Source organism: Argentina anserina, chromosome 1 (assembly GCF_933775445.1).
Source record: "Argentina anserina chromosome 1, drPotAnse1.1, whole genome shotgun sequence".
In the NCBI taxonomy this organism is placed as follows: domain Eukaryota; kingdom Viridiplantae; phylum Streptophyta; class Magnoliopsida; order Rosales; family Rosaceae; genus Argentina; species Argentina anserina.
In genome coordinates, this window is record NC_065872.1 from 10,725,311 (window position 1) to 10,750,899 (window position 25,589).

Genomic DNA, 25,589 nt, shown 5'->3' on the forward strand with positions numbered 1-25,589 from the left:
CAGAAATGATTCCCCGAGATACGACTGAGACAACACTAGGTGATGTCATAACCAGCACTACAATTTCTCCATGGAACTTACACGTGGATGGTTCCAGTTGCGCCAAGTCTAGCGGTGCAGGCATCATCCTGAGCGGAACGGGGGGACTCGAGCTAGAGTACGCTCTCAAATTCAGTTTTGTTGCCTCTAATAATGTAGCGGAATATGAAGCACTAATTGCAATATTACAGTTGACCCTCAACACTGGCGCAACTAGTATCAATATATTCAGCGACTCTTCGGTGGTAGTCAATCAAGTCACCAGGTTTTTCACCGCCAAAGACGAGCAATTAGCTGCCTACTTGGCATACGTCACAGCGTTATTGAAATGATTCGAATCCTATCACATCACCCAGATGCCGAGGGCCAGTAACGCAAGGGCGGACTCCTTAGCAGGCTTGCCACGGCGCAGCCACATCAATTCCATAAGGATACCAAGGTCGAAGTGCTCCACCATCCTTCCATCTCCAAGACCTTACGAGAGATATGTCAGATAGAACGACAACAAGACTCGTGGATAAATGAGATCGTAGTATTTAAATGTGATGAAAAGCTACCCGAAGACAAGGATGTCGCAAGACAACTAAAGAGACGTGCGGTGAGATACCACTAGCAAAATGGCACGTTGTATCGGTAGGGCCTCCTAAACGCCAGTTTAAGATGTGTCACAACTGAAGAAGGCAAACAGATCTTGCAAGAAATTCACAATGGCGACTGCGGTAATCACTACGATAGTCGTGCACTAACTGGAAAGACACTGTGGATATGCTATTACTGTCCCACACTTACTGCTGACGCGCAAGAGCTAGCCAGATTTTGCCACAAATGTCAAATACACAGGCCTATACCACGACAACCCTCAGAACCACTATCATACATAGTCCCCCATGGATTAACTGCCTCTAGGGCATGGATTTGATTGGTCCACTTCCCGTCACAAGAATGGTTAGAAAACTTCTTAATGTGAGCATAGATGAAAAATTGAAATCTCATAATCCTTGATTAATATATACTAGATAAATCCCAATTTAAGAATCTTGAGAAAGAAATAGAGTGATAGTGTGAGCCCAAAAATATTAACAAACTAGATTGAGATTGTATGATGTTTATTTTACAATCTCGGTAATTATTAAAGCAAAAGCTTGAGATTATTTTTTATAATTTTATATCAAGTGAATTTACTTACCGAATAAGCATGGTACGAAAGTATAGGTTACGACAAGTACGTAGAACTTTCGGGGAATTTTATAGATTCCCAAGTTATTTTATATGACCTTCTAAAGTTTGGAAATATAAACAAATTATTTGAAAAATTATAAAATGTTTGTAGTGTAATCTGGCCATTGAAAGTCCACGGTTGAATCTTAGCCTTTGGATTTCATTTATTGAGATGTATATGAATGTTGGGATCGGATGAGGAAACCACATCGAGTTCGACTCCTTTCTTCTTCTCCTCCACCCGCGCGACGACCAACGGCGATTCCGACCTCTTCAGATCGATTCCGGCCGGCGAACTAGTCCGACCTTCTTCATTGCGCCATCGCAGACGTGCTGGTGGTCGTAGCTTGCTCTATCGCCATTGGAAAAGAGAGAATCGAAGGCTTGAAGCATTAATAGTTATGGGTTTCCTTCCGGCGAATTCACAGCGTTTTCCGGCGTCTCTAACCACGTTGCTTTCTTCCTAGTATCGAAACTCATCTTCCCTTCGTAATTTTCGGTGCGTGGCTTATAGTTTTCGGATTTTGTTGAATCTTGATAAATTCCAATTTCTGGGTTTCTTGTTCTTCATTGTTCTTCGAGGATTGGAGACTATTCTGGCAGTTCTGGGCTTCAAGCCGGCTTTGGGTGCAGCTTAGTGAAGCTTCAAGTTGATTAAGAAGTTTTCTGGATTAAGTCGACCATCAAAATCCAATTTGGTCGACTATGTTCATTGTGTTCGTCGAGAAGGCTTCTGTGAATTGAAATGTCTAAGGTAATTGTAGCTTTGAGATTCAAAGTCAGATTGATTTAAATTGTAATGCTGCTGTGATTTTGTATTTGAAGATGAAACTTCTAATAATTCTATGGAGTTAGTTTTCCCTGTAATTGGACAATTGTGGGATTTGCTATTATAAAGTTATTTGACTTCAGATCTTAATCGAATTGTGGAAATGGTGTTCTTATTCATTGTTTTGCCAGTTTGTTAAGATGAAATTGAATAGGACTGTGGGATAATTCTCAGATTAATTTCTGTTCAGTTTGAAGCTTGGGTTAAAATTGTTGGTTTGAGAATTTGGTTATGGTTGATCCGGGTGGGGTTGTAATCTATTAAGTAGATAAAATTGTCAGGGTTTGAAAGGGAAGGAGCTCAAACCCTTACTGACCCTTTTGTGAATGTAAAACACGGATTATGATTTCATTTGGAAAGAGATTAAGTGAGAAAGACCAGTAAGCTGTAGAGATGAAATTGATATATGTCTTGGGTGCCCATAGTGAATTTGTGGGTACAAAATAAGATGAGTTCAGTGAATATAAACTGAACAAAAAGTTTGGTTTACTCAGAATTTGAGTATTCGTTAAATATTGGTTTGAGCTTGGAGTCCTTAGACTCTGGATTTGAGTGATAAATGATTTTGTACTTTGGAGAAGTTTGTGTAAAGGAAATAGGATCAAGTAAACTGGGTAAAGCTATGGACAAGAATTATAGCTTTGGATTAAGTAATATTTATGTATTGACCGAACCGTGACTAATTGTGATTGCTTGAGAGCGAGCAGTGACACTAACTTCCTTGGGTTTGATCCCCCAAACCTCAGAAGGGTTTATTTACATTGGTCGTGCAAGTTCTGATCTTAAAGACGGACTCGAAATGTGTGGGCAAACGTGTAGTGGATATTCTCGCTACGCTTACTTGTTTTATATTGATTTGAGATAAGATCGTGTAGTGGGTCTATAAGACTGGCCATCATGTACTTTTTGGTTTTCACATGTCGTATTGAGAATATATGTACCGATTCTCGAGTCAACATATGTACTAAAGTTCTTCATTCATTTATTTTTAATTTAAATTGGTTTTACATTGGCATACCAAATAAATGGTTTCAAAGCTAATTGAGACATCATACATCAGTGTGTCTGTAGGTATTGTACACTGGTACGAGATAGTGGAGGATGAGACATGGTGTGTGATTCAGGTTGGTTAAACCGTATCTCGGTTTTCATTGTAAATTGTATTCACTTGTTTGTAATCTTCAGAACATAGTTAAAACTACTTGTTAAGCTTTGTTGATACCTTCTTTCAGTTCATTTTTCATAAATATTAGTTATATCAAGTTTTAGATTGACAAATGTATTTGGAGAATAATGATTTTTACCACAAAATTATTTTAAGATTTTGTTGTGTTACTAGTTTTCTTGTACAAAATGCATTGTGTTTCTTTAAAATGTAAATCAAGTTTTCGGTATATATTTTACCGGCTCGCGGCACTGTGACGTGCTTAAGCTGGTGAAGGATCCAGCTTGGGGCATTACAGGAAGTGGTATCAGAACAATGCTTCTGAGTTTTTGATTTTAAATGATTTAAAAGGTTCGGATACCACAAATTTTTTGTTGGCTCATAAATCTTTTGGAATTATTTTTTTCAAAATGAAATTTTGTATAGTGATTTGGAAAAATATTTTCGCTTGTTTTGAAAGCTTTTTCTAGGAAATTATTGGCAATTTAGCCAAGCGTGAAAATGTTTTAACCTTAGATTGGTATGACTTTGAGACTTGTGTTGTGGTTTTCTAATTAAACTCGCTAGCACACGAATCGTCGTTAGTATAGTGTGCAAAAACGAGGTCATTCCAACTAGGGATTGAGAATCGATTTAATCTTAACTTAATTAATTTAAAATAAGAACACAAAAACAATCAAGATATGGTTTAAGATCTTCAAATAACAAGTGAGATAAGATAACAAATAAAAAAGATAAAACCTAGACTATTAGAATCAACCACTAACAATATTCCTATTTATGTAACGATGCAACTAATGGATTATTTCGTCTCTCTATATGATAATTCCCGTATTTTAGTCCAGGTATAACACTTAGACCATATTTTTTCTTAAGTTGATGATACTCTCCAAGCATGGCAAAAATTTAAGATGAATGACTCATTACGTTCTAAAAAACAAGAGAATCATGCAAACCATTACTTCAGGTACGACAATAATGTAATTCACAACTCTAAATTACAAGAAGCTAAGTAGAATTATATTGCAGATACGCCTTAAATTTATCATCTAATTATTATATGCAAAGCCCTAAGGTGATCAATCAAAGAACTTAAACATAAAATATCAAATCAATTAGTGACTAAGAATTCATCATAAAGAAACTATAAATCCATCAATAAAACATCAAACTACATAAACAATTATGATATGACATCATCTTAACCCAAAAAAAAGGTTTAGCAAACTATAACTAAGAAAAACATAACAAAAACATAAAAGAATGGAATGGAGAAGATGAATGGATAGTCTCTACTCTTTGATGTCTACATTGTGCTCTCAGACCTTCTCTCATATGAAATTTGTGTTTGGAAGCTCTCGTACCTGAAGATTCACTTGGTGTCATGCTAGCAAAAGTTCCAAACGAGTATTTTACAGAAAGCAGACAAGGAATTCCCTTAATAATTGGTCGTTTTAACCCTTTTGAACAACTCGATGAATTTAGTGGATCTTTTCAGGAGGCCCTTATGGAGAAGATTCTTACTCATCTTTGACTTCAATTTCCTTATAAAACTTGGTTTTAGACTCCTTAATTGATATAGAATGGGAAAACATTTAAATATCTCATGAAAAAGTAGAAACCCATATACTCTTTTCATCTTCATTTGAATCGTTGAATTTAATGTATTGAAATTGAATCCATTTGTGCCACGAAACTTGAACTATCCATGAATGCTAATGAACCTGAACATATTTCAGTTCTGACATGTCGTCACTCAAACAATCATAACTTCCTCGTATCGACATAAAGATCCGTAAAATCCTACAGAAAATAGACTGTTGTATGTTTCCAATGATATATGGCTCATGGCCTGATTTTATATGTACCTCTTACAGTAGCTAGGCAAAGTTGGACCTTCTGCATTGGCAGATTCTGGCAATGAGGTTTATAATCACCATTTAATCTTTGTTAGCTCATTTAAACATTTTTTCGTTTCTCTTTGACACAAACCTATAAATATATTAAAATAACATAAATCAATCATATGTTAAAGAACTAAACATATAAACCAAGGATATGATTGATAGAAATATAGGATAATATGAGCACATCAACTTGAGAAAAAGTTTTGAAAGAAAACATATAATTCGTCTAGAGTCTTGAATTCAATTCCGTTATCATTGACAGTTCGTTTGACTCTAGAGTTATTCTTTGAGTAGTTTGCTCTTGGTTGATATCCTTGCCTTGGATCTTGTTGACTTCCAAAATTGGAAATTTGTTGTGCGTTGCTCTTCTTGTGATAAGCATTGTTCTTGAACTATTGACTGTTAATTAATTCACTGTTTTGGATTCACTTGTTCGATCTTCTTAAATGTTGTGATATCTAGTGAATCTAGTTGATTGAATCGTGTTGTTGTTATTCATTGTGGGACTTGTATTGAATTCATGCCTTGGAAATTCATCGAATCTAGTTTATGAAATTCTTTCATAGACTCGATCGTACATTTGGTACATCATTGATATTTTCAAGTCTAACAAGTATTTTTAGTTGTTTATACATTAATACTAAATAAGCATCTGCACCCAATGCTCATCCACAGTGCGCAGACCACGACAAAGGCTTGGCCCTAGTGTGAGGAAAATGAGAATGGAACAAGGTATGTGAATGACAAACTCTGAGTTAAATACATGTTGTGGACCTAGAAATAGAGAATAACATATATTGTGATGTTGGTTTCTTGGTGCTAGTATTGAATTTTAGCAATGGAAATGATTATCATGTGGGAGTACCGATTAAGTCAGATTTTTTTTTTAAGTGAATGGTTGTTCTAGGCTTCATCATTTAGCCTGCGGATCCGAAAAGTCCGCGGAGGCCCCCATGTCCGATAGGCTTTTACCTGGCCTGGCGGGCAAGAAAGTCCGCCAAACTACGCTTCCGTGAGTAGATGGCCGGACTTAGTTTAGGGGTGTGAAACCCAGTGCGGTCCGTCAAAAGCCCGGAAGTCCAGGCCGGTAAAAGCCCGTAAAAAAATATTATACATGCATATAATATATTATACATATATCAATTATATGTCTTTTTTATAATAATTAAACATAAATTATTATATATGTTAATAATACTATATTTAAAATTTTATATTTCTTTATATTATAACTTTATACTAGAATTAAGATAAAATTGTAGCATTATGAAACAACTATATGAAGTATATGAAGGGACTCTGTTAAAACTTCACCTAATTCGGACCTCGTCTGATCGTCAGAATTTTCGGTAAACCGAAAACACCATTAATATGCCCTAAGAGATGACCCATTACCAGGATGCAACGTCGAAATTCGTTTGCTTATATGAAATCATCTAATTTTTGTCACCGATCGTGCGCGGTCACACCGAGGAAACACATTTTTCAAAGTCTCGGTCAATGGGGTTTTAATATCTCAAAATGTCTTTTTTGTTTACCGTAGGTACGGACAGTTAAACTATGTCCAAAAAGGATGAAATTTTTACGGGCTCCCTAAATATATATACCGATCACATGTGCTGGTGTCGATCAACCGTATTTAGAACCGTAGTTGTCGATCGCCGAAGTGTCCACTAATGTATCACAACCTTTATACTAGGTTTAAAATAAAACTATCGCATTATAAATTGACTATATGAAAGAAATTTCTCGAGATTAATCGATACCTACCGATGTGATCGGTACTTATATTTAGTGATCCTGTAAAAATTGCATCTAATTCGGACCTCGTTTGACCGTCGAAATTTCTGGTAAACCGAAAACACCACTAATATGTCCTAAGGGATGACCCATTACAACGATGCGAACGCCGAAAGTTGTTTGCATATCTGAAATTACCTAATTTTTGTTACCTATTGTGCGTGGTCACACTGAGGAAACCCATTTGGCAAAGCCCCAGTTAATGGGGTTTCAATATGTCAAAACGCTTCTTTTTTGGTTGAGTAGGTACAAATGGTCAAACCATGTCCAAAACGGATGAAATGTTTACGGGGTCCCTAAATATATATACTAATCACATTTGGTGGTGTCGATTGACCATATTTCGAACTGGAGTTGTCGATCGCTTAAGTGTCCAGTATTGTTTTATAACCTTTCATTTAAAAAAATATTATAACTTTTATATTAAGTTTAGAATAAAACTATCGCATTACGAAGTGACTATATGAAAGAAACTTCTCGAGATCAATTGACCCCAACCGATGTGATCGGTATATATGTTTAGTGACCCTGTAAAAATTTCATCCAATTCAGACCTCGTTTGACTGTCGGAATTTCCGGTAAATCAAAAACATCACTAATACGCCCTAAGGGATGACCCATTACCAAGATGCGAATGCCGAAAGTTTTTTACATATTCAAAATCACCTAATTTTTGTCACCAATTGTGCGTGCTCGTAATAAGGAAACTCATTTGATAAAGCCCCCGTCAATGGAGTTTTATTATGTCAACACGTCTCTTTTTTCGTTAGCCCTAAATATATATATCGATCACATCTATCGATGTCGATCGACAATATTTCGAAACTATAATTTATTTATGACTTTCATTTGAGAATGTTTTATAATAATTCTTTTATTGTTCCAAACTCTTAAATAAGAGTATTATATTTTCTTTCTTTCTAATACAAACCCGCAAGGCTCGGCCCGGCCCGGCCCGCAAAAGTCCAGAAGACCCGCTTTAGGTGGACGGACTTCGATCTCATATTTATGAAAATAATCGATCCGTCACTTTTTAAAATTTACTAAACTCCGGCCCGAGGCCGTTGACGAACCCTAATTTGTTCTTCATTTTAGTTGGTAAGGTTAAGAAAGGAAAATGAAGAATAGGTGTTCGGAAAGATGGTGTTCAGAATCCCATAGAGTTGGGTAACGTAATACCACTGTCATGGAATTATGGATCTTTATCTAATGATCCTTAGATTGGCACGTAAGGTGTAGAAGACACTAGTGCTTGGCAATCGTGGAAGATGCTTAGGCTGCATTTGAGTCTTCCATCTCAGATTGGTGACAACATCATGGGCTCGTGCACAGGTATACGTGCATGTGCATGTTTGAAGATGGTCCTCGCAGAAATGACCGAGGCTGGGAGAGCAAGTTCTAACTTTGCGATCTTGAAGCTTAACTCAGATAACTTGCATCTGAATTTTCAGGGCTCGTGTGTGTCTGCTCAGCGATGGATTGTCATATCCATGATGCGACAAGTCGAGCTCAAGCTGCCGAAGCAGTGTTAGATTTAACTACGACGACAAAGCATGATCAAGATCATCATTCAGAAATCTCTAAGGCATTTCAGCAACAGCTAAAAGGTACTCTAGATGGCATGGCCATACACGTCATCGAGTGTTGACTACGAAAGATGATTATTGTTTTGATTATCTAGACTGGTTTGGCAACCTTGAACTTGAGACTTTCGGCTTTGTACATTCTCGGTTCTCGAGACTTTCGATCCGCACCCTTACATTTTCAGTACTAGCCTCTGCGCCCGCGCTCGCGCGTGTGCCGGAATGCGATTTTGGCAGAACCATGACATACATGTGAAATGAAAGTTTTTTAAAATTACCTATAAAACACAATTGCAAGCATCATGGACGAATTCAATCAGGAAACCGAGTAAAATTGAACATAAATTCAAACCAAACTCATATATCACCTAGATTACAACTGAACAGATATATGAATTATGTTATCTGAATTTCATACACTGAATTTGAGCCTAGTTTCTTCCAAACTATATTTTTCTATTTAATCTATACTGATAGAGACAGCAAATGTTTTCAGTAAAACTATAAGAAACACATTCGTGAAATATTGCAGCTGATCCAAACTATTGGCTTATGTGTAATCTGTTGGCACATGGTTAGGTAGTAGACCTTCCAATTCAAGTTATTGTTTTTGTCTTCCTTATCACCTAACTTTCTTGCAAAATAAATGTGTCTGGTAATTTAATTCAAGCAATATATCAACCGAGGCACAGTGAAAAGCTAATTTGATCTTATAATATAAATTGAAAGAACTCGAAACGTCCACAACTAAGATAATAGTATGCCTAGCACCTTTCCATATTCTCTTTAGTTCGATGGATCATATGCATCTCTATAGAACATGTATTGAAAACCCAGAGGACACCGAACCTATTTCCTAAAACTCAAAGCTAGTTATCGATAAAATTGTAAATTATTTTCTTTAATTTTGTCAAAGATAGTGGCTTTTAACTGGAATTTGATATCAAATTCGTTGGTCATCCAAGAAATTGGGGTCAAGGCTATGAAATCAATATCAGCAGTCTAAACCAACAACATAGTAGATCAAATAACTCAATAAGAACAGAAAACACCCAAAATGATCGATAAAAACAACTGAACAACCAAGATAGGGAAGAGCCGAATTCTGAATAAGAAAAATGAAGCAATAGGCAGACGAATGACTTACTGTTTCGTTTGATCAAATGAGGTGCCAAGAGAAGATCGGTTTCTTTCCTTCTCTCCTGAGTTTAGGGTACACCACCGTCGCCGTAATCATTGTTCGATGTTCTCTCTCGATTCGTTTCCGGCGTCATCTCCTGTCATGGCACTTGCTTCTCTCGTTGACTGGCTCAGTTTCCCAATTAGGCGCTCCTCTCTTCCACTGGTTTTGTTCCTAGATCTCGGCGTCTCTTCGGTTGCCGCGGTCTAAGCCTAGGTCGTCTCGTGAAGCAGGAGGGTCTGGCACCGTAAGCAAAAGAAGGAGAGCAGCTGATGTCGTTGCAGCACGTAACGCTACGCATGAAGTTGTTCAATGACCAAACTGAACCTTTTTCCCCTCTCCAACCCCAACAAACAAAATGGGCAAAATAGTCTCGATACTGGAGCATGTGAACAGTGCAGACGGTGAACAGTAGTAGCACTTCGCTTTATTAATAGAGACTAGGAAGTACACCCGCGCCTTGCTGCGGGGCTCTATCTTTCTGGTAACTACAAAATCACATTCCAACGTAAAACAGTGGACCCAATTTATTTGGTACCGGAAGATACTAAATAGCTCAAATGTTGCAGAAGCTTATTGATTTTATGGAGTCTGCTCCATATGAAGACCAAGTATTTCACATTTAGAAGCTATGTGGATAACAATCAAATTCATATATGTTTGATTCACATTTAGCTCCTGGAATAGCTTCTTTATTGTCAAACACAGAAAAGGTTAAATTTTACATTGGAAACTTGCAATTGCCAAAGGTAAAGATGTAAACTTTAAAGCACTATTTACTCGGTAACAATATGATATTCGCATAATAGCATTAGGATTTAGGAGGGATAAAGAGCTGAACTTCGGATATTAAAAAAAAGCCTGTAATCAGATCTAAAAATTCAGATAAAACATCATTTTAAAATAGAATGTACAAAACCAAACGATCATTCTAACACTGAAGGAAAAGATTATCAGAGTAATTAGGACAAATTTATGGAAGAAGAAAATTATTACAACAAAAGAGAGGCACTTTATTGAAGATAGATGCCGGGATTTCTATAACATAAAGCTTGATATCAAGCTACCTAAGATTTTAGATTACAAATTTGCATTGAGATTTACATTACTATAATATAGAATTTACATAAAACCCAATTTCTCAATTTAACACAAATATAGAATTCACTCACACCATACCGTACGAAATTATGTTAAAAAAATGAATTCAAATTATGTTGTTTAATATGAACGGATTGCAGAGAAAACTCATAAATAGTTTATATGTGTCATGAACTTATTGAGAAGAGATAACCACAATAACCAAGAATTACATATGTTGCATACCTGCTATGTTCTCATTATTACTCATTGATTGCACATAGACCAGTTAGCAAGTAAATTGCAGCCCCAACAACTATACATTATATCATATTGCAATTTCATCTCTCTCCTAAACACACCATCTACCAATAGGCTCATATCAACAATAGCAAAGCACTTGAAAAAAAAAATCTCGAGTGAACATAATGAATTCAATTCTAGGAAAAGTGAAGGGAATGAAATCAAAAATCGAATCAATACAATACAGAGAAAAATAATTCGAAAGCTCAAAGCTGAGTCGTCCATAGAAATTGTGAAATCCAAGTTTTTAATCCTTAGTTATAACAAAGAGTGAAGAACTATAATATCAGACTTGACATACTGGCATTATGGCAGATATTTCTTCACATCAAATGAAACTTGTAACTCTGTATAGATCTCCATATGGATCCTCCATTCCTCAGTTGAGGTTCATTAAACTAATCTAAGAGTTTTAAATATCAGTATTAGTGAACAATCATCAACTTGAAGGAGCTTTAGAAAGCTGAAATTTGAATCTACTGAATTGATAATCCCCACTCATTCACCAAGTGAAAAACTTTCAAAACTCAAACTTAATCTAAGAACAAAAATTCTACCTTAATCTTCCTCATTCACCAACTGAAATGTCAGCAAGAAAACGGTGAGCATATTGAAACCCAGGGGAGGACTTACCGATAAACACAATCAAAGGAGACCAAACTCTACACAACGATGGGAGAGAGAGAAAGACGGAGAGGAAGAGATAGCGCGCATAGAGCAGAAAACGAAAGAACTAAAACGACCAGAACCCTTTGGCGTAAATGTAAAGGAGAGCAAGGTCAATAAAGTCACGAACAACGTATGAACAGTAACACCGACCACTCAAAAATAGTATACCAGCAGAACAACATTGATCAACATACAATTCCTCAGCAATTCCTTCAAAGTAATATTAAGAGGAGACATGACAGTGTCTATTTGTATACAAATGATCACAACAATGGAACCTGGCAATTCAATATGATCTTCTGCTTGTATTTAATGTGCTTTTGAACCTGGTACACATAATTTACAGACTGTTAGTTGCACGGTCCTCTATAAGCTTGAGAGCTAATAACAATTTAGATTAGTAAACATACATAATCAAATTATGTAGACTCAATAAAGTATAAGATCCTATATGTACAAACCACAGCAGCTCGATATAACCAAACATAACAACCCACACATATAGTTTATAATCAACTTGAGAAAACTTATATTTAGACCATTGGTGTAGGTGTAGACAATCCACATTCCAGAAAACATATAAACCCAAATCATAACTCAATCCAAATTGAAACTAACCTAATTTGTGAGAGACTGAGATAATACACTAATTTAATTGAAACCCAATTCATAACTCAATCCAAATCTAAACTTAATCCATACCAGAACCCAACATATTGATTTCAATTCAAACAACACCGAGAATTCATTGTGAAAACCCAGAAGGGTTTTTACCTGTTCCGGCTCTTCAAGGTTAACTCCAAACTTGAGGTCTTGGTCTGCGCCACGGAGATCGTCTGACAGTCTTCACTTCCTCTTTATCTTGACGTCGCCGAATCCCTAAACCTTCGATCAGCTCGTCAAGTTCTCCAGTTTTTTTTATATCCCCAAATCTGTTGATTGGGGAGTCTAATCTATGCTATGATTTATCATTGATTATAGAGAGAATGATTGGTACCTCTGAATTGAAGCTAGAAGACGAAGAGAAGAACTGAAGCATCTGTGGTGAAGATTGTCGAGAGCGGTAGGGAACTGAGAAGAGTGAGGGCACAACTCTCTCTCTCTCTTCCAGATGGGATGGAAGCTTTAAAGTTTTTAATTTTGCGGTGAGAAGAAATCTGAGAGCAGTGAGAGAAGAAGCGAAGTGAGAAGAAAGCAGAAGAGCATAGAAGAAGTAGAAGAAAGTAAGGACAAAATCGGGAATACTGTGGATATGAACAGTACACCTTCAGTACAACCCGGCCCAGCAGCCCTATACTGTTCACAACTGTAGCCACACTGTTCAAAAAGCCACCGGCGTATAATATATAGTAAATATGTTTGTAGATTAAGTTAAGTTTACTCTATAATAGAGATGTTCACACTAGTGTATAGTATTGTGTGCATTCATTTGTCAAGAAGAGAATATGGAAATCTGAAAGCACCTCACGAGTGTTAATATGTTTGTCATTCATTCATTATTTATTTAAATTGGTTTTACATTGGCATGGTAAATAAATGTTTTCAAAACTAAATGAGACACCCTACACCAGTTTATAACAAGCGAACCAATATCTAATCTAAAATAATTATAGCTGCACCCAAACTTTGGTTGGGCTGCCTACGTACCATTTACAAAAGATCAAGCTATTCGTAGTTCAACTTTGTAAGGTATAACTCCATTATGATCGAAGAGACAAGTTAAGAATCATATTCTCGAGTAATTAAATAACCATCACATTTAGTAAAACCACTTAATTAATCCTTACTCCTTAGGTCGAAAACATAATCAATCCAACGGGTGGATTTTCACGATTTACAGTCTGAGAATGCGTATTTTCAATTAATCCTAACGATTCTTAACTTCATTGATTCAATCTTACAGTCTACTCATGAATTCCCTACAACGAGAGGGTTATTTTGAATCATATAACTCGACTGGATTTCGGCGCAATGTGCCGCTGGAACAGTGGCGGCGCCCTCCAATCACCACAAAATTTCATCAACACAATCTACTCAACATTACTAACAACTTTCTAGTTCACTACTAAGCCCAAATCGGAGTCTAAACACATCAATTGAATACAAATAAAAAATCCCCAAATCATGAAACCATAGAATTTCAAATCGTCGATTGTCTTACCTGGTGCATGTTCGCTCAATTCCTTTGGATGGTTTGCTGCTGGAGATGAGACATTCAAAACCCCTCAAGAAACTCGAGCTATGGCAGCCGAAGGAGGGAGTTCTTATCAAAAAAGCGATCGACGATGGCGAAGCTTCTAGGCGACGCTGCTCCAACACGGCGGCAAGAAAGAGTCAGCCACCAACCCAAATCGACCGACATTCGAGATGCTCAAATGGGACTGGTGCGCCGGTCTAAAGTGCCCGAACGACGGTGTTCCAACGAGAAGAAGGTGGCAGGGTCGGGTCGGACTCGGGAAAGTGGGACTTTTCCCTCGATGAACAGTGCCACCAAAAATTTGAAAATTCAGTTTCTTCTCTTTTTTTTTCCTGATATTTCACCCCATATTTATACTATTTTCCAAAAATACCCCATACAATTTTTGATTCGTAACTTTTCATATGAACTCCGATTTAGGCATGCCGCGTGTCTACGAATTCATATCAATGAGCCCTACAACTTCTGTGAATGAAGTTTTCCCGAAAAAACTTACTCATCGAAAAGTGAATATTTAGAGTCTCTACACTTAATACGAATCCCGATAAAGGTAAAAGTAAAATCGTAAGGGTAAAAGATTGGGGTGTATCAATTCTCTCCTCCTTATAAAAATTTCGCCCTCGAAATTTACATACCTGATAAAAGGAAAAAGGGGTATGGTTGCCTCCCCTAACCTTTCGTCTCCAAAAAAATTTATGATGACCTCCCAGGCCATACACTCATCAAAGGGTGGTCCCACCACGCCTCAATCTAATGAAACATACATCTTTTTATGGTCTATTGTTCTATATATATCGGAGAGAGTACCTCTTTATAAAAGAGTTTGACTCGAGATGTCCACTGATTAAATATTGAATATTTCTAAAAATTGGGTTTACCCCACAGATCACATACCAAGCACCTCAACGACTCCTGCGATATCCTATCGTGACTTCTACATACCTAAACTACCCTAATGTACTATAAGTCATTCAATCTCAACTCGAAGGATTTCCAAAGCCACAAGAAATCATTCTCTAAAAGTGACACCAAAGGTTAAACAAAATCAATCGATCAATTCCTTAAACGATACTCTGTTCCATACTTAAGCAATGCCAACAGGCCACACAGTTCGTTTCTATGTTCTCATTACGAGTACCAACTAATTCCTTGTTAACAACACCACTAAAGCTATGAAAAATCTCTAGCTTCGATAAATTAGCAAGAATCTTTCATTATCAAGTTAATGTTTCTATAATCTGAAATCCCCCAAGTTCTAGGTTAAAATGCGCCAGTTATTAATGGTGGTAGTGACACAACTAATGGCCAACTGAAATATGTCACAACCAAAATTTCGACCAAATTACCGAATTAAGAATATGAGAGAAGGGTAACGAGTCTTTATTATTAATACACCGAGAATAGTCCCCAACTGTCCAACCGAGAAATTTATTCAGATAAGTAAAGGCTCGTCGGAAATATCACACTCTACCTTGAGCTTTTTCAAGGTGACAAGATCGCAGGGAAATTACCATCAACATCTCATCTCACGAGGAATCACCAAAAATATAAAATTAACCAAATAATCTAATTCTCAATATCCTTTAGCCCCCAACAAAAAGGACACTAGTCCATGAAGATCATGACCTCCAGAGTCAAAACTGAATCAGCAAGTAGTTCCACCACCATACGATCCAATAGCAATGGATCACACAATACAAGTATTGAAATACGTACTGCCCTTATTATTCCACACAATCGACAAGTTAGAACTCGAAATACCTCTCGAGTCAATACGAAAACATTTCCTCCTAAGAGTTCTCAACTCATAATTCAATTATAACTAATCGATGATGTTACATAGATCTATTACTATGAAGCATAACATTCAACCAACAGGACCACTTTCAAAAGGAGATTACCAAAATAACCTAACACTTGGGGCAAATTGTGCAGGGACCACTATCAAAGGAGGCGTAACGAAATTTCGGCATAATCTACCCTGAAAGTAGCTAACCCTACCTGCACAAAACGACACTTCTAATAATCACAAAACCACCTCAACACTGGAGCCATCTGCTCCTCCAGTTAAAACGGCCTCCACGACATTTAAAACAAATTCAGGCATCAACAATAATAAATCATAACCTATAAAATTCATAAAGATGTCCATTACGCTATGAGACATTAGGACACATAACATCGATCGACCATGGAGCTTTCTGCTCCTCTTAGATCACAACCGCCCAACCCACTTTAAGACAACAAGGGTCATTAATTAACGTAAAATATAATTAACGAGAATCTCATTCATGAAGTAATTACTAAAATGCCGAAACTAACTTATTAATTTCTGAGATTTCCAATCTCGGATAAATATCCGACGAAATATAGAAAATAAACTAACCCTGCCAATCTCCGAAAAGTAATAATCATACAATAGAAATAGACTAACCTTGCTAGTCAAATAATAACTCAATTACAGAAACTGGACTAGCCCTGCTAGTCAAAGATATATCTCAAGTCATAAATGCAAACTAGCCCCGCTAGTCAAAATAATACTATCAGGCCGTATAATGTGGACTAGCCCCGCTAGTCAAAATAATACGGTCAGATCATAAACTATAAACTAGCTCTACTAGTCAAAATAATACTATTAGATAATTAAGGATCATTATACAACTTAGACTAGCCCCGCTAGTCTACATAAATAATTAAGCATATCTAGAAGCCGACTAGCCCTGCTAGTCGATACAATATAGCAAATAACAGGAAATGGACTAGCCCCGCTAGTCAAATAGGATAATCAGTAAAAAGGGGACTAGCCTCGATAGCCTGAATTAAATAAATAAGAAACGCCGTACAATATGCCCCCTGGGAAAAATATATCTACATATGTAAATATCAAGTTCTCAATACCGTCACGTCACGTTTACGAAGAGGGTATTGAATCATCATATCATTGCTGGCTAAGTAACATCGCCTCCCAGACGGAAAAATGATATAGTATACTTACATAGTCATCTCAAAGTGTATGGTCTCGACAACAAAGAGTGAACTAGTCCCGTTATTCACAATATAATAAATGAGGATAATTGTAAAAATGGATAGCATTCTTATCCGTTGATCATGCCCCATTTTATGTTGCTAAAGGAGAGGATACCGGAAAAGATGAAATATTATTTCGTTGATCGTGCCCCTTTTATAGGATTAAAGGAGAGGATACCGAAATAAAATAGAAAATCATTCTTATCTGTTGATCGTGTCCCCTTTATATAGTTAAAGGAGATGATACCGGATTAAGAATAGATAGAACGAGTACGGTTCTCAACCGTACATATAAATCTCAAAATCAAATAAGAGAATTCAAAGAAAGAAATAATATAATTCGACATGTCCCACATGTCGCAATTAAGGAAATAAAACAGTTAATATTATCTCCCGGAAATCTCATTTCCGAAATATTCCAATTACCAAAGCCAAGGGAAAACAATCATATGTGAAATTCAAATTAAACAGTTAATATTATCTCCTGGAAATCCCATTTCCTAATAAATCTTCAACAAAATTTTACGGGGATCCCATTGTCGGATAAGTATAGACAAAATCAAAAGATATTAACTAAGGCATTAAATAAATCTCATATTCGTTTCCCATTCCCGATAGCACTCACTCAATTTAATTATTAACTAGCCGCTATGAATAAATAATAAATAAAACTCAATATAACGCCAAAGTTAACTAATTACCATAATCGATATTTCACATCTCCAATCACATAATCACTAATTCAAAAGTACGATGGTCCAAGCGTTGAACCTAAGCTCTGATACCAAATGAAACGACCTGCCCCAAAATTTACCTATTTACGCGTTAATTTTCAATTTATAACAAGCGAACCAATATCTAATCTAAAATAATTGTGGCTGCTCCCAAATCTTGATTGGGCTGCCTACGTACCATTTACAAAGGATCAAACTATTCGTAGTTTAACTTATTAAGGTATAGCTTCATTATGATCGAAGAGACAAGTCAAGAATCATATTCTCGAGTAATTAAATAACCATCACATTTAGTAAAACCACTTAATTAATCCTTACTCCTTAGGTCGAAAACATAATCAATCCAACGGGTGGATTTTCACGATTTAAAATCCGAGAATGCGTATTTTCAATTAATCCTAACGATTCTTAACTTCATTGATTCAATCTCATAGTCTACTCATGAATTCCCTACACCGAGAGAGTTATTTTGAACCCTACAACTCGGCCGGATTTCGGCGCCATGCGCCGCCGGAACAGTGGCGGCGCCGCCTCTGCCAGCGTCCTCCAATCACCACAAAATATCATTAACACAATCTACTCAACATTACTAACAACTTTCTAGTTCACTAGTAAGCCCAAATCGGAGTCTAAACACATCAATTGAATACAAATAGAAAAACCCCAAATCATGAAACCCTAGAACTTCAAATCGTCGATTCTCTTACAAGGTGCATGTTGGCTCGATTCCTTTGTAGGGTTTGCTGTTGGAGATGAGACCTTCAAAACCCCTCAAGAAACTCGAGCTATGACGGCCGGAGGAGGGAGTTCCGATCAAAAAATTGATCTGCGATGGCAAAGTTTTTAGGCGACGCCGCTCCTACATGGCGGCAAGATAGGGTCGGCCACCAACCCTTATCGACGGACGGTCGAGCTGCTCTCGAATGGGACCGGTGCGCCGATCTGAAGTGGCCGAACGAAGGTGTTCCAGCGAGAAGAAGGCGGCGGGGTCGGCTCTGGAAAGTGGGACTCTTCTTTTTTTTTTCTGATTACACCCTATATTTATACTATTTTCTAAAAATATCCCATACCATTTTTGATTCGTAACTTTTTCATACGAACTCCGATTAGGCGTGACGCGTGTCTACGAGTTCGTATTGAGGAGCCCTACAACTTATGTGAATGAAGTTTTCCCTAAAAAATTTACGCATCGAAAAGTTAATATTTAGAGTCTCTACACTTAGTACGACTCCCGATAAAAGTAAAACTAAAATCGTAAGGGTAAAAGATTCGGGGCGTATTATTCAATGTGTTACTCGAAAATTTTCTTATACAAAATACTTTACGTTTTTTTTTAATGTAAACCAAGTTTTCGGTTTATGTTTTATCGACTCGCGACAGTGTGACTTGCTTAAGCTGGTGAGGTGCAGTTTGAGGCGTTACAAATAGCCCAATCTATAAAGCCATAGAGGAGACTAGGAAAGGACTTTGAAGTATGAACTCTTAAGTGAGATTGTGAAAAAGTTCTAGAAAGAAAAATCAGAATATGTGCTTTAATTTCACATTAAGAAGTAAGAAAACAGACCGAGAAAAATGGAGGGTGCGCATGTTGCGTTCCATTCAAGTTCTAGTTTTCTCATTTCTTGTATGGGCTATTGGGCTAGATATATACTTAAAGATTTTAAGCCCGAAAATTCCTCTGGGTTGCAGCCTAGGTCGCCTTTTAAGTAGGTCCACCTCAGTTTTACAAAAGATTTTTGTTTCAATTCATATTTTACACATATGATATTCATTGATCGATTGATCTTTTAAAAGGTTAAAAAGTCACATTTCTAAAATTATAAAAATAAGAGAAAGTACAGACATGTGTGCTTATGCTAGTATGGACACAAGTGTTCTTCATCTAGCACAATACATTGGTGGTAAATCAAAGAACAATCTTAAGTGAGGGAAATCAAATCAAAATGCATATAGGGTTTAACCCATGCAACAACGACGTCCCTTCAAAAAGAACGACATCCTTTGTGGGTTGTGAGGTACTCCAAAAAGTTGTCTACGTACACATTTTGCCTCGGCCGGTCTTCCAACAACCGCTGCAACTCCTTGGCTTTTTCCCTGTAAACCCTCCCCTCCTCCTCTATCACCATCCATAACGACTTCGCCACCACCTCACTCGTAAACGAGCTGTCTCTATGTTCCTTGGCAACTCATACTCAACCATTTTCTCCCCAAAAAGTCTCGCATTCAGTCTTTGATCGTTTGACATGGGCAACAACACAAGAGGCCTTCCAAAAGTTAAAGCCTCCACCACCGAGCTCAAACTAGCATGATTCAGGAACATACCGAACAAGTCGTGCGCTAGTATCTTCAGCTGTGGGACCCAACTCCTGCACACGACACCCCGCCCTTCATTTCTCTCTTCAAAACCCTCTAGAAACATTATCGCTTCCTCACCGTGTTTGGTTCACAACACCCAAAAGAAGGAAAAACTGTACTTCTCCAAACCTAGGGCTATTTTGTCGCTTTCTATTGACCCGGCGTCGCCTCCGTTCCGAATGCCACATACACCACTGTGTTTTTCTTCTGTTTGTCTAACCAGTCCCTTATTAACCACCATACATCATTCTCCTCGTCGTTAGGCGTTGCCGAAAGTAGACCAACATGTACCACATGTTTTCATGAATGGTTGGAGTGGAGATATCTCACATTAAGAAGTGACAAATAAAATAAAGCTTATAAGTGGGTGTATAATACTTCATTGTACATATGTCTTTTGTGATTAAAATCTAACACTCGTGAAGTGGCTAAGTTAAGATAATATCGGTACAGTTGGTCCACGAGCCACGCTTGTCGTTGTTTAACATGATATCAGAGCGGGTCTCTCTCCAGTCGTGCCTGCAATTTGTTGTGGACCTGAGTTGGGTGTCACTTTGTCATGAGCCCAAGTTGGGTTCCATTATTATGTCATTAAAGAATTTCTGATTGGCTTGTCACCAATTGTCGCTCTTTACTTGAACTTAGTTTATTTCGTCCCAATGTGTGAAATGTTAATCTGGCACATGCAGACCTAAAAATTAGGTTGCGCATGAGGGGACGTGTTGGAGATAATGGATCTCACATTTAAGAAGTGACAAATAAAAAAAAGCTTATAAGTGGGTGTATAATACCAAATTGTACCGATATCTTTTGTGATTAAAACTCAACACATGTGAGGTGACTAAGTTGTGACAGTATCAGTGCAGTTGGTCGACGGACCACACTTGTCGTTATTTAACATAGACAACTCCTAGAAGGTTCAACCATTGCGGCTCGAACTCCTCACAGCAATGACGTCACAACCTCGCTCTATCTCCATAAACCGATAAATGTCTGAGACGTTCATTTCATCTCCGATTATTCTATTAAAGATTTGAAACACCTCGTACAGCTGAAACACCACGACAGTTGGGAAAGGGACCCATTTGGGAGGGACAAGGAAATCCTTCGGTGACTTGTGATTGTCACCAGGTACTTTAGGTGAGGTGGATCCGAGGAATACGACACAGGAAATGAGAAAAATACTGAAAAAGGTAGTAGGGATTCTGAGAGTTGGGGTTCTTTCAGATAGCCAGTAAGGCGCAAAATCACAGAGAAGCCAATCTGGGTAATCGATTGCTTGAGAGTAATTAAATTTTTCATTTAGAGAAAAAATTAAAAGCTTTCCACGAACTTTCACGGGTATATTTTCACAATCTGGTGTCAATTATAATTATTAGTGAACTAAAGTTTTGTTTTGTGTTCGATATTTGTGTTTTTCTGGACATGTATTATGTTGGTTTATGTTTTAAAATAAATTATCATGCATAAACTATGATTAAGTAAAATTAATTATCATATAATTTATTTATTAAAAAAATTAATTCTTTCTCTGGTTAACTAGCATAAACCAACATAATTTGTGCCCAAAAAATACAAATATTGAACACAAAATTAAAATCTAATTTACTGATGATTATGATTTGTACCAGATTGTGAAATTATACACGTGAAGACTTGTGAAAAGTTTTTAATTTTTTCTCTAAATAAAAAATTTAATTACTCTCTTTCCGAGTGATATCACCCCCTTTTGGGGGTCAGCAAAACTAAATCCTTATTGCTAGGCATGGCTACTGGTAAGCTGCTTTATAATCTTTCTGGATCTTTATATTTTATGATATGATTAATTAAATATAACAAAAATCTGGCGGCAAATATTTCTAGATCTTTATATTTTATGATCTGACTCAATGATTTTGTCGGTTATTTTTTCGATCGTCCAGGGGGCACGCAATATACACATATGCAGTGTAAAATAATGTGATCAAATCGTGAACCCTGATTCCGTCAAAAAGAGACGAAGCTCGTGAAGTTTGGAAGTTCAAGTGATGGTTGAATTACCAGAGGGAAGAAAAAGCTAATGCACGGTGCCACGTATACAAGTATACAGCCATCAAATTAGATAATTTAATTTAGAACGTTGATTAGCAGTTGTTTTAATTTGATCAAATAACATACTAGTATACTAAACTCAATTAAAATTCATCAGTATACGTGAGAGTAATTTATAATTATCTTTCATATTATATGAGTACTGGCATTCCAAATTCCCAATATACTATATATCCTATTGCAAAGTTCAGACTATATAATTATCTTTCAAACATCTCTCCACGACGTCTGATGGTCATGGCAAGAGTTTCAAGAATTAAGACAATTGCAGAAAGTAACATGGCTGGCTCGATCTGTTCTACTAATGGAGCTCACAAGATTTTGGTTCTTAATTCTGAGCCACTAATTGCGCATGGGGTGTACTTCCGTGTGGACAGCGAAGAAATATGCATTGAGGAGTTTCAATGTTTCTTGAGCAATAAGGTTCAAATTGCATCTCACAAATATATTGTGGGAAGCATTGAGTTGGCAATCCGAGACCATGCATGTTCAGTTAGATTAGAAAACGTTGTTAGGTTCATGCGGGCATTGCAACCCATATTACATATTCATCCAAGCTGAAGCCTTAGATAGCCTTCGCACTGTCTGCATACACCGCTAAATAATATATATCAAGAAGTATATATACAAAAATATGGCATACATTCCAAGATTGACCAGAAAGCCCCACGCATGCATGAACTTAATGATGAGTATTTTTCACAATCATCTGCTAAATTATTCAACCCAGACAAATTAAACAAAAGAAAAGAAGCAGCTTACACAACAATAGTGGAATAGGTTCAGTACGTTAAATCCCGAAGGAAACACAAAAATACCATCAGCCAGTAATAGAGCGATGATCAACAAAGTAATAATCCTTGCTTGGGTTTGAATCATGCATTAACGTCCCCAATCATGCTGAACCATCCTTTGTGGGTTTTGAGGTACTCCAGAAACTTGTCAACGTACACATTTTGCCTCTCCCTGTCTCCGAACAGATGCTTCAACTCCTTGGCCTTCTCCCTGTAAACCCTCCCCTCCTCCTTCTCTATCACCATCCTCAGCGACTCCACCACTGCCTCACTCGTAAACGACCCATCTTCCTCGTTCCTCGGCAGTTCATACCCGACCCTCTTCTCTCCAAAATACCTCGCATTCAGACCTTGATCATTCGACATGGGCAACAACACCAACGGTCTTCCAAAAGTCAACGCCTCCACCACCGAGCTCCAACCAGCGTGACTGAGAAACACACCGAACGAGTCGTGAGCTATTATTTTCAGTTGTGGTACCCAACTCCTGTACACCACTCCCCGCCCTTTATTTCTCTCCTCAAAACCCTCCGGCAGCTTTACCGCGTCCTCGCCGTCTTTGGTTCTCAGAGCCCAAAAGAAGGGCAAACCGGACTTCTCCAAACCTAGGACTTCTCCAAACCTGATGGGTCGGAAATGGCACCCACTTTGGAGGGACAGTGTAATCCTCCGGGAATTTTCGGTCACCAGCAGCTATCTCCGGCAAGGTGGGGTCGATGAGGGACAAAACAGCGGCGATCATAATGCTGAAGAAGGCAGTCGAAATCCCTAGAGTATGGGCTATTTTTGGTACCCAGTAAGGGGCGAAATCGAAAAGTAGCCAATCCGGCTTTGAAGTCTTGAGGAATTGGGTGATTGGCTCTTGGAGAGAATCGTAGGCTGTCTTGAGATGCGAGACTTTGTTTTCGGCCAAGTCCGCGGTGGCCTCAGCACCTTTCAGAAGATCCTGATTCTGTCGCAGTGGAAGCTTGACGAAGTTGATTAGGTGTGAGAGTTTTGGCGGGAGAGGAGGAAGGCGGTCAATGTTTTTTGGGGTGGAGATGAATGAGATTTTGTGGCCTTTTCCGGCGACCAGCTTGGCGAGTTCAAGGTATGGAAGCATATGGCCAAAGGCCAGCCATGGGAACATGGCTATGTGAAGTTTACTGTCTTTGTTATTATTTGCCATGGTGGGAAGGAGTCACAGGACAGTGATGGAATCCATAGCCTTCTTCTGCGTCTTTAATTTGTTTTTGGTCGAATAGCCTTCTTCTGCTTAAAAAGAAGAAAACAAGGTCGCTTGCTAGGATTATAAAGTAGACTAGTAGAGCTAGCTAGTGTACTATTATACCACATTTTCAACTCGGTTAGCTCACACTACTTCAGGTACTACAAAACATCAGCGTGAATAACATGTCCACATGTTTTTACGGTGGGATTTGATATTGCAAATGCACAAAAATGAAGCAACTTTATGAAAAAGGATTTACTTGTATTTTCTTGTAATTTACATCATTTTAAAAGTACTTATTTTGATAGTTTATAAATATTGTAATATCAAATTTATTTTTAACACGAAAAAACAACTTATTTCGAATGTGGGGGGGGGGGGTGTATATGCTCTATATATAGACTTGATATTAGTTATAGTAATAAATTTTCTTGGCTTCAAACCCGAAAGTTAATTTTTTTAAGAGAGAATTCATTCATGGATGACAAACATAAGTCAAGCATGTCATTACATATCCACTCACTATGACCATATGGGTACTTCATGGTACACGTACCATAGTGATACATAGGATAGACCTACTATTAAATCTACTTTTGCACCATGTAAGCAAAAAAATACACTATGACAAGTATAGATTCGACAACAAAAAAACCAAAAAAATAAAAAACCAAACCAAATTAGAGTTCAACAATGAAAAATAAACACCTCCACCTCTAATAAAGGCATCAAGGCACAAAAACTAAAAAAAACTAAGCTTGCTCTTTTTCCTTTCCTTAGAGCTAAGGGTGGGAGGTTTTCTGTCATTGAGATATGCCATAACAAAAACCCAAGCCGAAAATCAATCATCTACCCTCTGTTCCACAGCCCAAATTTGCAAGGCCCAAATTACAGCCCCAAAAATACAGCCACCACATCTTCCTTCGGTCAATGCGACTCTCACCGGAAAACCCAAGGACCATCAACCAAGTCGCACGGCCTCCTCCGACCTGTAGCCTAGCCATCACTGCCTCTAACGTTGGATCAAACTAACACAGACTTGTTGTGTCGCCGCTCTTACCATATGAATGATGAAGCCGCCATGAGGAAATCCCTAAACGGACAGACTGAGGAAAAAAGTCGTCCCCCCTGCGCCACCACCACACACGAACTGGGGAACAAAATCGTCCCCGCCGCCCCACCACGCATGAACTGATGATGAAAATCATCTGCGCCGCCCCACCACGCACGAACTGATGATGAAAATCCTCCCCGCCTCTACCACCACGGATGAACAAAGGAAGAAAAACCTCCCCACCGCCACTACCACACATGAATTGAGGAATAAAATCCTCCCTGCCGCCACCACGAAACCAAAGTTTCGCTAAGCCAAATCGCTCCACAAAAAGCGGAAACCCTCACATACTTA

At 37.8% G+C, this 25,589-nt stretch overlaps 1 protein-coding gene, 1 long non-coding RNA gene and 1 pseudogene across 2 annotated transcripts; 1 reads left to right on the forward strand and 2 right to left on the reverse strand.

Annotated features, from left to right (window-relative positions):
- The first annotated feature begins 1,482 nt into the window (after positions 1–1,482).
- LOC126788205 (uncharacterized) lies at positions 1,483–5,891 on the forward strand. Its single transcript, XR_007671344.1, has 3 exons — positions 1,483–2,011; positions 3,147–3,210; positions 5,834–5,891. It is a non-coding gene; the product is annotated as an uncharacterized LOC126788205 (long non-coding RNA).
- A 13,822-nt stretch (positions 5,892–19,713) lies between these two features.
- LOC126801675 (UDP-glycosyltransferase 91A1-like) lies at positions 19,714–22,851 on the reverse strand (annotated as a pseudogene).
- Positions 22,848–24,175, reverse strand: LOC126788195 (UDP-glycosyltransferase 91A1-like). The gene is given in 2 exon segments (XM_050514171.1): positions 22,848–23,587; positions 23,589–24,175. Coding segments are annotated over 2 exon segments (1,122 nt in total). The 3' UTR covers positions 22,848–23,052.
- Positions 24,176–25,589: the final 1,414 nt, after the last annotated feature.